Here is a 13,595-nt window from a genome sequence, read left to right as displayed (position 1 = left end):
TTTCAGATTTATTTATTATTTAGCTTTCGCAGCAATTGATTATCTTTAATATGCTCATGATCATGCCAGCAGGGTTAGCTTGGGATCACTTGTGGTCCTATGTTCCGTGTCCATGTCTCGGGGATAGATCAGGGCATGGCACGAGGGGTGACACCTTTCAAATGATTGAAGGTAGGGTTTACCATTGTACTGAAAGATATTGGCTACTATAATGTAATATACATAAAGAGGGTCACAGCTATATCTTCTAGTTCTTGAACTATGTTGACTCTATAGTAATACTAGCTAGTGGATCTACCTAGATGTTATGTTCATGTTTGGTACTATTTTGGCCGGTAGACCTTCTTCCATCGCTGTAAGGTTTTACAACACCGGATTCCACACTTAGATCTTGTGGTCTACGTTGGTTAAGGCAAGTTTCCCAAAAGTAAATTTAAGTAACGAAATAGTGACTAACTAGGGTGACTTAAGAGGTTTAACTTAGCCTAGGGGTAAGGATATGGGACTATACCTATGCCTTGCACTAGTTTTCTTTGAGGGAAGCCCTATGAGGTTGTTCTTGTGTTCTATAATGTATATGTAATATATATATTGACGTTGTATATTATTGACTCTAGATGACGTTAGCTGCACTTATGTGCATGTTTTTGGTCTATATCGCTAAAGTATGATGGTGGTTACTATTGATGTTATTATATGTGAATTTAGGCATTACTTATGGTCCTTTGTCTTGGTTTACTTGATTATGTGAGATTATGCAGCTTTGCTTGGTGTTGTACTTGTAGACTTGGTGAGAGATTATGGTTAAGGGTCTAATATGTGTTGAAATATCATAAAGTTCTAACATATGCCTTGTGGTTATAATATGACGTAGAGGTTTGTTGGCTATAAATATTTTGACTTGACTTTGTATTGTTTGTCTTGTGTTGGATATGATATTATATTGAGGAATGTGGTTATTGGTTCACATGATTCTAAATCGTGCATAAAAGGGATTTTATAGTAAATTGTCATCTCAAATTTCCCCTTTCAAAAAATGATTTCGATGTTTTGTGTGCATTGTTTCCATACTTAGTACAAGTGATGTGTTAACCCCTATTTTATGCTTTTCCCTATCATTTTAAATGCTGGTCATTGACAAGGTTGAGGTTATTTGAAGAAGACTTTGATCTCATTCTCTAAGTTGGGTAGGTCCTCACTACTTCGAGAACAATGCCAATTTCTAGCATTGGATGTTGTTTAGTATTAAAGACACTTTGTTCATTTCCTTTTATTTGAGTATTGAGATTGTATAGCTTATTTGGCTTTTATCGTATTGAAGTATGGGCTATGCCCAGTTCTTACATTCTTGTTTAAATGGTTATGATATGAGACATCCATTTTAAGGCAATATTGTATCTTTTTTATATCTGTGTCATTAAAGTGGAAGACTATGTAATCTTCTTATACAAAGGGTCTATGTATACTCGATATGGATATATAATGTGTATTCGAGAGGTCTATGTAACCCTCATGATTGATATAGAACAAAAGTATTATGTTTCTCCGTTGTTTAACCTATGAATGAAATGATGAAAGCTAAGAGGCTACTCTTAGTCCTCATTGAGGACAAAGACACCAATTATGTCTGGGGGTTCTCCCCTGATATGACAAACTTGGTATCAGAGAACAAGGTTGAATATCTCTAGAGTCTCATTTAACCATGTCTCTGTAGATTCTTATTCATAATTGTGAAGAATGCAACATTTGTGAATAGGAAACTGTATGATGCTTACGAAACTCTCACTTTCTTGGGAATCCAATATCCTGCCTCGAGAGTGTTGGCTCTATGTACCCATGATATAAATCATTCTATTGTGATTAAAGTAATGAATACTCGAAGGACAGCTACACGAAGACTTGATGAAGTGATTGCCGATGCGGGAGCTCCTCCCGAAGGCAATCAAGTCCCTCTTCTTCAAAAAGTTGCTAATGAAGATCAAACTCTGGTAAGTCCTCCACACTTTATGGATGAGACATAATGGCATCCTTTCTACAAATGTCCCAATACATTACTACCCAAGCATAAGCCGTCACTACTCAAGCAAAAGCCATGATGTCCCAAGCTAATCAGAAAGTGGTACCCCGATGGAATCAACATGTTAACATCGTGGCCTCCTGTATGAGGGATTTCACAAGGATCAATCCCCTTACTTTCTATGGTTCTAAAGTGGATGAAGACCCCCAAGAACTCATAGATGGAACCTAGAAAATTCACTATGCTATTGGGTTAACTACTAGTGAGAAGGCCGAGTTACCCACCTACCAAGTAAAGTGTATGGCCCAAACTTGGTACGTCCAATGGAGAGACAATAGGCCTTTAAGAGGTGGACCGATGACATGGGATATTTTCAAGAAGACTTTCTTGATAGGTTTTTTCTGTAACAACCCTAAAAATGGATATGCTAAGGAATGCTAAATGTGTCTAGAATGCCTACGATTAGACCGGATTCACACGGATTGATGAGCGTAGAACCAGACCTCCGAACACTTGTGAAATACAAGCCAACTAACTTGGGGATTTATTTGAGCTAGTAAAGTTTGTTTCCGGCCATGTTGGGCTCCCGAATATGAAGATTTACTCGGATGAGTCTTTACCGGACTTAAAAAGGGTAAATCTTAAGTTTGGAGGGTCTAGGGGTAAAATAGTTTTTTCCAGGCTAAGGGTAGTACAGTAATTACCCTAAATATGTAATTAATCATTAAATTAATAAGGTGGAGGGGTATTTTGCGTATAAATGGCCGAAACTTCCCTATTAGCAAAATATTGCTCCACCGGGTTTGAACCTAGGTGGGAGCAATGTTTTAATTTTTTTTATTTAGTTTTGTAAATTAATTTAATAAATTAACATTTAAAATCTGATTTAATAAAAGGGAAAATCAGAGTTTAACTATTAATTATTATTTTTTAATTAAGATAGTTTATTTGACTAAGTCTTGCCTAAGAGTCCTAGTTGACTAAGTCTAACAACTTCACCTCTTTCAAGTCTCTTTCATGTTTAACTCTCTCATGTCAATATCTCTCTCATTCTTTTCACGTTCTCTCGGCCTAACCAAAACACAAGTACTGAAAAGCAGCTAAAATTTCTTCACACATGAAGAAATTTCACGTTAAAAACATATAAAAACGTTAACAAAAAACGTAAGGCAAAAGAAAGGGTTTTCCGTTGAGTTTGTGTTGAGTTTTAGAGACATGGACGTGAGTTTTGAGAAGGTCTTTTATTAGAAGGTTCAAGGGTTGAACGACGTGAAATAAGGTATGGGCTTTCTTACTCTTGGTCCCTTTCCCAAGAGACCCTTAAGTCTCAGATGAATCTACTCCGAAAACTAGGGTTGTTCCCCATTACATGTTCCTTGGCACTAGCTCCCAATGATCTTAGGTTGATATATCTGCTGGTAGATTAGGCTTCTAATGTGATGTTTTTGATGAATAAGTTCATGAAACTGTGCTCGGAATTGTATGACTGATAATTTATGTCTTCCGAAATTATGTGAAAATTATGTGTGTGCAATATGTAATCTGTGACATATACTGTTGGTTTGAAGTTTGAAAATGAAATGTTTTATGGTTGTATTTGACGTCACAAACTTCTATAAATCATGTTCATTTGAGGTGTAATACGGTTGATTGGAGTGGAAAAACACCTAGCTAAATGTAACTACGAAAATACACCTAAAAACAAATTAAATGACCCATGAATTACCCTAAAAACAAATGTATAAATGTTGATAAAAAGGAGTTGAAAAATATGACCAAATTTCCAGCATTTTATAAGCTTCATTTCGGCCAAACAAGGATGAACAAATCTGAAATTTTAAAAGAGTATGAAATAGGTGAGGTCGCTAGGGATGAAACCCGGGACCTCACACAAAAAAATCAATAAACAAATAAATGAGGAAATGGGGTTAAGGGGATCGAATTTGGGTGACCTTGACTGAAAAATGATAACATTTCACTAAGGCATATTTTAATTAATTAACATAAAAAGAAGTGAGGCACATGGGTTTCGAACCCGAGTGCCCTTAGTCTACTCTCCTAAGCCTAATATGGAAATAAAGAAAAGAGAGGAGTGGGATCGAACCCACAACCTCTAAAGAGAAAAATAATGGAGAAACTAACTCTGGAGAGTGGGGATTGAACCCCCAACCTCTTTAATAGATTATAGGGTTAAGAATAAAATAAAGCATAAAATAAATGTAGAGAGTGGGGATTCAACCTACAACCTCTTTGATAGGTGAGAAATTTAAGAGATAAAATTTTTAAAAAAAATAATGAGCTTGTGGGGGATTCAACCCACAACCTCCTTGACTTAAACGAAAAAGGGGAAGAGAAAAAGAAAGGAAATATTATGTGGTTGATGGGGATCGAACTAGGGTCCCCTAACTCTGAAAAATGCAATTATCAAGTTTAAAATAAAATTAAGTGTTATCCAAGGGATTCAAAATCCATTTCCTTTACCCAATTTTGTATTGACACATAAGTCATACTTAAGTAATTATTTAATGAATGCTTCCTCTAAATATCAAAATTTATATTTTGGCATATCTACAAGATGCATAATTATTTTACCATATAATCTTGGGTAAACATGAAACACTTACACGAACTATGAATGAAGCCTCATAGCTTGTATGTGTGGAATCATAAGTCTAGCATACATTTAAAAGTAAGTGAACCTAAGAGGGTGTAATTGTTATGCCTCGTATTTTTTTTTATACGTAGTGCGCATCGTGATCTAGAAGACGTAAAGAAATATTAGGCAAGGATGTTATTTCCAAATGTGATATTAAGTATGAGTTGGTTAATGTAAGTGCCATTAACTTTAAGTGAGAGATTAATTAGTGGCTAATTTGGATTGATTTAATCCAAAGGGCCTCACCACTCAAGGCAAAAATTAAAAAGGGATCAGATTGTGGGCTGACCTTAGTGGACAGGTGTAGAGGGGGGTTGCCTCCACTTCATACTATTAAATGAGGTGGAGAAATCCACTCCATGCTATATAAAGTGGTGAAATGCATTGCTGCATATCATCTTCTTCTTCACCACTTGTCTTAGGCAGCCATGGAAATGGAGAAACCAACCCTGCAACTCTTGGCCAGCAGCTGCAAATAATTTGGTTAGTAATCTCCTTGTTTGGTGTGTTAATTCTTTAGAATACCCTTGTAAATTATCCATTAATTTTAAGAAGGGGGCGTGACCAGTAGCTTAGGAAGTTTGTTTTAGTTATTGAATGTGCTAAGTATGAATGGAAACCATAATCGGATTATTAGTGGTGTCATGTTGGTGCTTGGGCTGTTTATATGATTCTTTGGGTTATATGTGTTATTGGTATTGCTGTGGATAATTTGGATTGTTGTCGGATTGGGACGAAGTAAGGAAAATAGGGGAGGTGCTGCCGAATTTTCGTAAGATTATTAGCTAGCTTACAAGAAAGTAAAGCACGATGTTTATCTAATTGCGGCACGATTGTTGCTTGTTATAGATTAATAGCTTGAGCAGTAAATATTGGACGTGCGGCTCAATTATACGGTATGTAACGCTGTCCCTTCTTTCTTTGCTTGGCATGACTTTTAAAAATAAGCGAATAACGGACAGATTTGATACTTACCTCTAAAGCGTCTAGGTGATGTATATTTTGCTTCCACAATTATTCCTCTATATATCGGTTATGTCTAAGGCTATGATGATCTCTAATATCTATGGTAATGCTTCTTAGAGTCATTGAAATTTTACGTTTCCATATCGTATTAAAGGTTCATAATCTTGATAAAACATTAATCTTTGGTAATACTCCTTGTTGGTTCACGTTGATTGTTCTATTGAGTTATAAGAAATGATTTTAATTGCATATGGTTGCTCATAACATTCTGCTCGTGCATAGAGTCATTTATCATTTCACCGAGTCCCGGGCCGGGTAATGTTCGTGCGGAGTTTCTTGCATATGTCACCGAGTTCCTCACTAGAGGGCCGGGTATGTATATTATATATATGATTGGTGATGAGGATGGTTATGATGATGATGATGACGGAGATGACGTGATGATTATTTTGCCGAGCCCCTTACTAGGGAAGCTGGGCACCTTAAATGTTAAATATATGCATGATTTTCACTTAAAAAGTATATGTGTAGCGATATTTTGTTTCGACTTGCCACATTGGTATCCTGTCATCTTTACCTTATGCTTTACATACTCAGTACATTGTCCGTACTGACCCCCCTTTCCTCGGGGGGCTGCGTTTCATGCCCGCAGGTGTAGACGTGCAGTTCGGTGATCCTCCCGCCTAGGATATCTACTCTGCTGATTGGGAGAGCTCCACTGTTCCGGAGCCCAGTCGTTTTGGTACATAACTTTTGTGTAGTCTTTTGCTCATCTATGGGTATGGCGGGGCCCTGTCCCATCGAGTTTCACTAATGTACTCTTAGAGGTCTGTGGACATTATGTGGGTTGTATATATATGTTTTGGATAATGGTCTGGACATGGTTTGTTTGGGATGTCCGCTTGTACAGGGGCAGCCTTGTCGGCTGCGTACATCATTATGCTTTGAATAGTGGCGGCCTTGTCGGCTCGCGTATGCTGTTATGGTTGAATGGTTATGACTCCTTATGAGACAGGTCCTCTTATATATATATATGACGTTGGGGTTGGCTTGATTTGATTAAATTCCATATTGTCTTAGTTTCAGTTGGTCATACTTAGCAGGTTTGTATGTGGGTGTCCAAAACGGGCACTAATCACGGCCTATCGGGTTGGGTCGTGACAGTAATGAAATGATATAACCCTAGAAGGGTTAAGTAAGAGTGTGAAACAAACTAAATGGCCAAGTTCATTGTCATATGATGAAATGAACATTCATGTAGAACAACAAAGGATAAGTAATTATGAAGAGAAAATGTGCTAAAGCTATTGAATGTGGTGACAACATGATAAGAGACTAATGTGATAGAGGAAAGAAATTTTAAATGAGTGTAAGTAAATGTTACCAAAATGTACTCACCTATGAGAGTGTAAAGTTAATGAAGAGACCAGTCTTTATGAACACTCTAATGAAATTATTGATATAATTAATACTAATGATGAGATGATAAATCATCTATTGAGTTATGATGTCCTCATACTAGAAGCCAGCTTCGATGGCGTATGAGTTGAATGTAATCGAACTTTATACTGAGCACCGATAAGCTAGCTATGAGTGGTGATTTCTTTTTCGAGAAGGGTGAAGGTTCAAATAACTCTCATGAGATGAGACTGTCCGGCATGCCGGGTATGAATCTCCTTATATCTCCTACTCTTTGAACCTATATTGCCAATATAAAGATCTAGCAGGCTTCAATACCCTATATACGCTAGCATATTTTGGTTTACCTTGGCCAGTGATTCCACCTCCTTTTGGTGTGGGGATGACACACTGGATTTCATGATGCTCACATGATCTATGTCGGTTAAGGTTAAAGTTCCCAAAGAATGAATGAGGCCAGCCTCAAATGATGGACATAATGAAATGAACGATACCAAAGGTGTTAGGATAGGATAATCAAGAGGTGAGCTAGACTCAAATAATGATACTAGGTTATTCTTGATCATTGCACAGCAAACTCGATGAGAGTCTTAAACTACATCCTAGGTATGACTAGTTGTTACACTAGTATATGAATGAATGAAATCAAGTACGTATGAATGAATGAAGCAAACTCTGCGTTTGCTAGAGAAGGATCCCTAGTCGAGGTCCCATATGGTGAGACCTCATTTTGGGAAGTCTTAATATCAAGTCCATGATTCGAAGGTCTCATGGCATATTTACAAATGATATGAAATATGTTATGTGCTATATGCAACATGTTATGTGCTATATGTAATATGATATGTGTTGTGTTCAACATGATACGTACGATGAAGCATGTTACTGTCATGACATGACTTTGCTAATCCAATTTGGCAAGTCCATTGACTTTACTAATCAAAATTTAGCAAGTCCACTAACTTCACTTTCCATAAATCATTTTGTTAGTTAAGATCTATTCTTACTCATGCATGTCCTTGGTGTGTGCTTGCATATGCCCATACTTAGTACAAGTGTGTACTAATCCCATACAATATCTACTTTTAGGTGCAGGCACAAGTTGATGTTAGAGCTTATGGTACGACGTTGCAGCTACCCAGACGTGGAGCTTTCATCCGGCTTTGGTAGGCCCTCATGCTTTCGAGGATGTCTATTGTTATTATATATATTAGATGTAGGCTTTAGCTAGTGGAGCATATTCCAGTAGCATTTCATTTTAGACTTTGTATTGGTGTTGTTTTGGAAAAAATACATTTAATGCAATTATGAACTATTTCTTTCATATGATGATCTTAATATTAGATGGTTGATTATGAGCGTTTATGATTTTATGTAGAATGTTTTACATGAATATTAAATAACAAAAAGTTCAAATTTTTTGTTAAAATTAACCTAGATGAAGTAACGATGGCGTATGTAGGTTTGTCTGCAACCTCTGAGAGGTCAACAACGCCGGTCTTGTCTGGGGTCTAGATTCTGATTGTGGGGAGAAGAGGGAAGCCAAAGTGAAAGAATTTATCAACCTTCATCAATGAGGTATGAGCATACTTGACTACTTTTTGAAATTTACTAAATTGTAAAACTATTCTCCTTCTTTTATTTCCGATCCTAGGGATGAGATGAACTGCTTTGTGACGGGAGTGTCAGATGACTTAAAAGAAGAATGTCGTTCAGCTATGCTACATGATAATATGAGAATTTATCATCTCATAGTTCGTAGTGGAGGAGACAAGGGTTAAAATGAAGAGTAGGGATGCAAATAGAGCCAAGTCATATGATGGAGGTTATTCAAATGGTAGGCTTGATATCCAAGAAAATCCTAGGTTCAAAAATAGATTTCTAATCAAGTTCCTTCCAAGTTCCTTATGGCTCATGATGATAGGGTGTCCAACGCTAAGCCTCAAAAGGGAAGGGGTACTAGTTCACTAACCAAGAAGTCAACTTGTGGAAAGTATGGAAAAAATCATTATGGTGATGCCTCATTGGGACAGAGAATTGCTTTGGTTGTGGCAAGAGTGGACATAAGGTGAGGGATTGCCTGAATTTGAAGGGTCAAAACAAGGGTAGTGGTCAAGCTCTAGCAAGTGGTTCTAATGTTGATGCTCCGAAGAAGAATCACTTTTATGCTCCCCGCTCTAGGGTGAGTAAGAGACTTCTCCCGATGTGTTGGCCGGTTTGTTGATAGTATTTTCTACTTATGTATATGTTTTACTTTATCCTGATGCTACTTTGTTATTTGTTACTCCTCTAGTAGCTAAAAAGTTTGACATTTTACCCGATATACTAAGTTAACTGTTTTTGGTGTCTACCCTAGTGGGTGATTCGTTTTGTTGCAAAAAGAGTGTATAGAAATTTTCCTATAATGTTGCCCAGTAAAATTATTTATGTTGAACTAGTAGAACTTGATATATTTGATTTTGATGTAATTTTTGGTTGGATTGGTTGCATGGTTTGTTTTCTTCCATAGACTGTAGAACAAGAATGGTGAAGTTTAACTTTCCAAAAAAACCATTTTAGAGTGGAGGGGGGGGGGACTCTATTCCTTGATATCGTATATTTTTTTGTTTGAAAGCGTGTAAGATTATATCTAAAGATTGATTATACCATTGTATAAGAGTCAAAGATTTAGACTTCGAAATTCCTCCCACTGGGTCGGTCCTAGTGAGGGAAATTCCGTAGGTCTTTCCTAATGATCTTCCCTATATTTCTCCCAAACGAGAAATTGATTTTGGTATCGACTTGCTACCATATACAAATCTCACTTCAATTCCTCCTAATCGGATGGCTCTGGACTAATTAAAAGAGTTGAAGGCTCAACTCAAAGACTTACTAGACAAGGGCTTCATTCGGCCTAGTATTTCTCCATTGGGTGCTCCCGCATTGTTTGTAAATAACAAGGATAGGTCCCTTAGAATGTAGTCGATTACTGTCAACTTAACAGTCACAATCAAGAACAAGTATCCTCTCCCTCGGATTGATGATTTATTTGATAAACTCCAAGGTGCGAGTTACTTTTCCAAGATTGACTTGAGGTCAGGATATCACCAACTTAGGGTGAGAGGCAAAGATACTCCCAAGATGGCTTTTTGAACAAGATATGGCCACTATGAGTTTTTAGTATTGTCCTTTGGTCTCATTAATGCTCTGGCTGCGTTTATGGGTCTAACTAATAGGGTGTTTCGACGTTACCTAGATTCGTTTGTTATTCACTTCATTGACGACATCTTGGTATATTAAAAAAATAAGGGTGAAGATATGGACAATTTGAGAGTGGTTTTACAAGTGCTTAAGGAACACCAATTATTTGCCAAGTATAACAAATGTGAGTTTTTATTGGGGTCGGTAGCATTTCTTTGTCATATTATCTCCAGTGAAGGTGTAAAGGTTGATCCAAGGTACACCAAAGTTGTGAATAATTGGCCTAGACTTTTGGATCCTACAAATTTAGGAGTTTCTTAGGCATAGCCGGTAATTATAGAAGGTTTGTTGATGGTTTTGAATCTCTTGCTTCTCCCTTGAAAACCTTGATTCAAAAGAATGTGATATTTGAGTGGTCACAGCATGTGAAAGAAGCTTCCAATTGTTTAAAGATAGGCTTACTTCCACTCCGGTATTGACCCTACTAGAGGGTAATAAGTTGTGGTATATTGTTATGTATCTCGAGTCAGGTTAGGTTGTGTTCTTATGCAGTACAACAAGGTTATAGCCTATGCTTCTAGGCAACTCAAAGTCCATGAGAAGAATTATCTGACTCATTACCTGGAGTTAGCGGCTGTGGTATTTGCCTTGATAATATGGAGGATTATCTCTATAGGGTTCATGTTGATGTGTATATGGACCATAAAAGTGTTTAATATGTATTCATTCAAAATAAGTTGAATCTCTGACAAAAGAGATCGTTAGAGTTGTTGAAAGACTATGACATGAGTTTTCTCTATCTTCCCGACAAGGCTAATGTGGTGGTGGATGCTCTAAGACATTTGTCCATGGGAAGTGTGTCCCATGTGGAAGAAACCAAGAGAAATATAGTGAGGGATGTTCATAGGTTTGCTCATTTAGGGGTTCGAATTGAAGATTCTCCCAATAGTAGTGTTGTGGTAAATCATAATATCGAGTCGTCTTTGGTGGTTGAGGTAAAGTCTAAGCAACACCTTGATCCACAATTGATGGAGTTGAAAAAATCGGTTCTTGGAAAGATGAATGAGTCATTCTCCCAAGAGGGGGATGGTGTTCTTAGGTTCCAAGGGATATTATGTGTGCCTAATATCGATATATTGCGAAATCGGATTCTTGAGGAAGCTCATGGAGCTCGTTACACTTTTCATCTAGGTTCTTCTAAGATGTATCATGATCTTATAGAAGTGTTTTTGTAGGATGGCTTTAAAAAGGACATTGCAGTGTTTGTTTCAAAGTGTCCAAATTGGAAACAAGTTAAAGCCGAGCACCTAAATCCAGGTGGTCTACTACAAGAAATCCAAGTTCCTACTTGGAAGTGGGAAGATGTTAACATGTATTTGGTAGAACGGTTGCCTTAGACTAGAAAGCAATATGACTCTATATGGGTGGTGGTGGATAGATTGACCAAATCCGATCATTTTATTCTCGTGAAGTCCACTTATTCGGCGAAAGATTATGCAAGAATATACACTGACAAGATAGTGAATCTTCGTGGGTTCCTTCGTCCATCAAATCGAATAGAGGTACTCAATTCACATCTAGGTTTTGGAGGTCATTTTAAAGAGGTTTGGGTACTCAAGTGAAGTTAAGCACCGCTTTTCATCCTCAAATGGATGGTCAAGCGAAGCATACCATTCGAACTCTTGAGGATATTCTTAGATCTTGTATCATTTACTTCAAGGAAAATTGGGATGAGCACTTGCCTTTGGTGGAATATTCATATAATAACAGTTTTCATTCATCCATATTTATGGATCCTTTTGAAGCTTTGTGTGGTAAGAGGTGTAGATCTGCTCGAGTGGTTTGAGGTTGGCGTGTCTTTGCTTCTTGGTCCCGATTTGATCTACAAGACCGTAGAGGAAGTTCATATCATAAGGAACTGGTTGAAAACAACCTATTATCGGCAAAAGTCTTATGCCGATCATAGGAGAAGAGACCTTGAATTTAAAGAGGGTGATAAGGTGTATTCAAAAATTTCGCCCATGAAAGAGGTGGTTAAATTTGGCATGAAGGGGAAGCTAAGTCCTTTTTATGTAATTCCCTATGAAATTTGGCAAAGGGTTGCCAAGGTTCCATATGAGTTGAAAATCCCTAGTGAACTATCTTCGATTCATCCGGTTTTCTATGTATCCATGCCTAAAAAGTGCATTGGTAACTCCGAGTCCATTCTTCCTAGAGGAGGTCTTAGTGTGAAAGTGAACCTCTCCTATGAGGAGGTTCTGGTCGAAATCCTTGATCGTCAAGTAAAGTGGTTTAGGAACAAAGAGATGGCCTCCGAAAAGGTGTTATGGAGAAACCACCTAGTTGAGGGTCCAATATGGGAGACCAAGACCGACATGAAGTCACGTTATCTTCATCTTTTTCCTAATGAAGGTTAGTTTTTCTTACTAATAATAAAATAATGAGTAAGTTTCAAATTGTATTGATTTTTTGTGAAGTTTTGCAAAAAGGTTCATGTTACAGTGAATCGCAATGAACTTTATGCGAAAAAAATGAAATCTTGCTCTTTTGCTTGTTTTGAGTGTATGTGATGTATTTTGGTATGTTGTGCGTTTATTAAATGATATTGAGCATGTTGATTGGATGGGTTTTGTCATGATTAACTCCTTTATAATATGTTGAGCTCATGTTGCTATGAGAAGGTAATTCTCATATTGTGATATTGAGATCTTATGTGTAACGATGGAAGTTTTGAATTGTTATGTGTGAATGCCATGATTGAGTGGTAACTAGTGTTTTATGTGTTGTTTCTGGTTGCACTGCTAGTCTTGAGTCTATCGCTTCCTTCAAAAAGATTTCAATGTCATACAGAGACGAATGTTCCTAAGGGGGGATAATGTAACGCTTCGAAATTCTAAGGTCCTAACATGAGTTTCTAAGGGTTAGGAAAATTTTTTAAGGTCAAAAAGAATGAATATAAGTCATACAGAACGTTTTAGAATCAAAACGTCGAAGAACGTCCATGGCATTCAGAAACTAGTTCAAGAGGTGTTTGTGTGACTTAGCCTATTTTATTATGTTTTAGGTGTCGTTCTTTGATGTAATTTGGAAGTGAGGTGTCTAATACGTATTAGAGTTGGTTTAGGGTAGAAATGTGCAAGTATGACTCTCAAAGGACAAACCAAAGGGTCCTTGAAGAGGACCCTTGCTTTTGGCTAAAAGTTGTCATGGGACAATAGCCATCGACAAAATGGAAGGACACAAGGCGTGGTCCAATAGACGCAGCACTGATTTTCACTGACGATGGACACTTAGCCAATTTCATGGGATGTCAATTTTGCAAGTGTCAATGGCAAACAACGGATTTGCAGCAAGGAA

The 13,595-nt window shown here is 37.3% G+C and overlaps 1 protein-coding gene across 1 annotated transcript; it reads left to right on the top strand.

Moving 5' to 3' along the window:
- Positions 1 to 1,868: 1,868 nt before the first annotated feature.
- LOC138337366 (uncharacterized) lies at positions 1,869 to 12,655 on the top strand. Its single transcript, XM_069287276.1, has 6 exons — positions 1,869 to 1,988; positions 10,791 to 10,877; positions 10,994 to 11,233; positions 11,474 to 11,617; positions 11,711 to 11,800; positions 12,044 to 12,655. The coding sequence occupies exons 1-6, from the start codon at positions 1,869 to 1,871 to the stop codon at positions 12,653 to 12,655; spliced, it is 1,293 nt and encodes a 430-aa protein (XP_069143377.1).
- The last annotated feature ends 940 nt before the right edge of the window (positions 12,656 to 13,595 follow it).

Source organism: Solanum lycopersicum, chromosome 7 (genome assembly GCF_036512215.1).
Source record: "Solanum lycopersicum chromosome 7, SLM_r2.1".
Taxonomy (NCBI): domain Eukaryota; kingdom Viridiplantae; phylum Streptophyta; class Magnoliopsida; order Solanales; family Solanaceae; genus Solanum; species Solanum lycopersicum.
Note: the sequence above shows the minus strand (reverse complement) of the source record. Positions and strands in the feature narration are given on the sequence as shown.

Coding starts and splice junctions, on each gene's coding strand:
- LOC138337366 (XM_069287276.1), top strand. CDS start 1,869: ATGAATACTCGAAGGACAGCTACACGAAGACTTGATGAAGTGATTGCC. Junction 11,234..11,473: donor AGTCGTCTTTGGTGGTTGAG/GTAAAGTCTAAG, acceptor GTGTTTTTGTAG/GATGGCTTTAAAAAGGACAT. Junction 11,801..12,043: donor GTCCATCAAATCGAATAGAG/GTACTCAATTCA, acceptor ATCCTTTTGAAG/CTTTGTGTGGTAAGAGGTGT.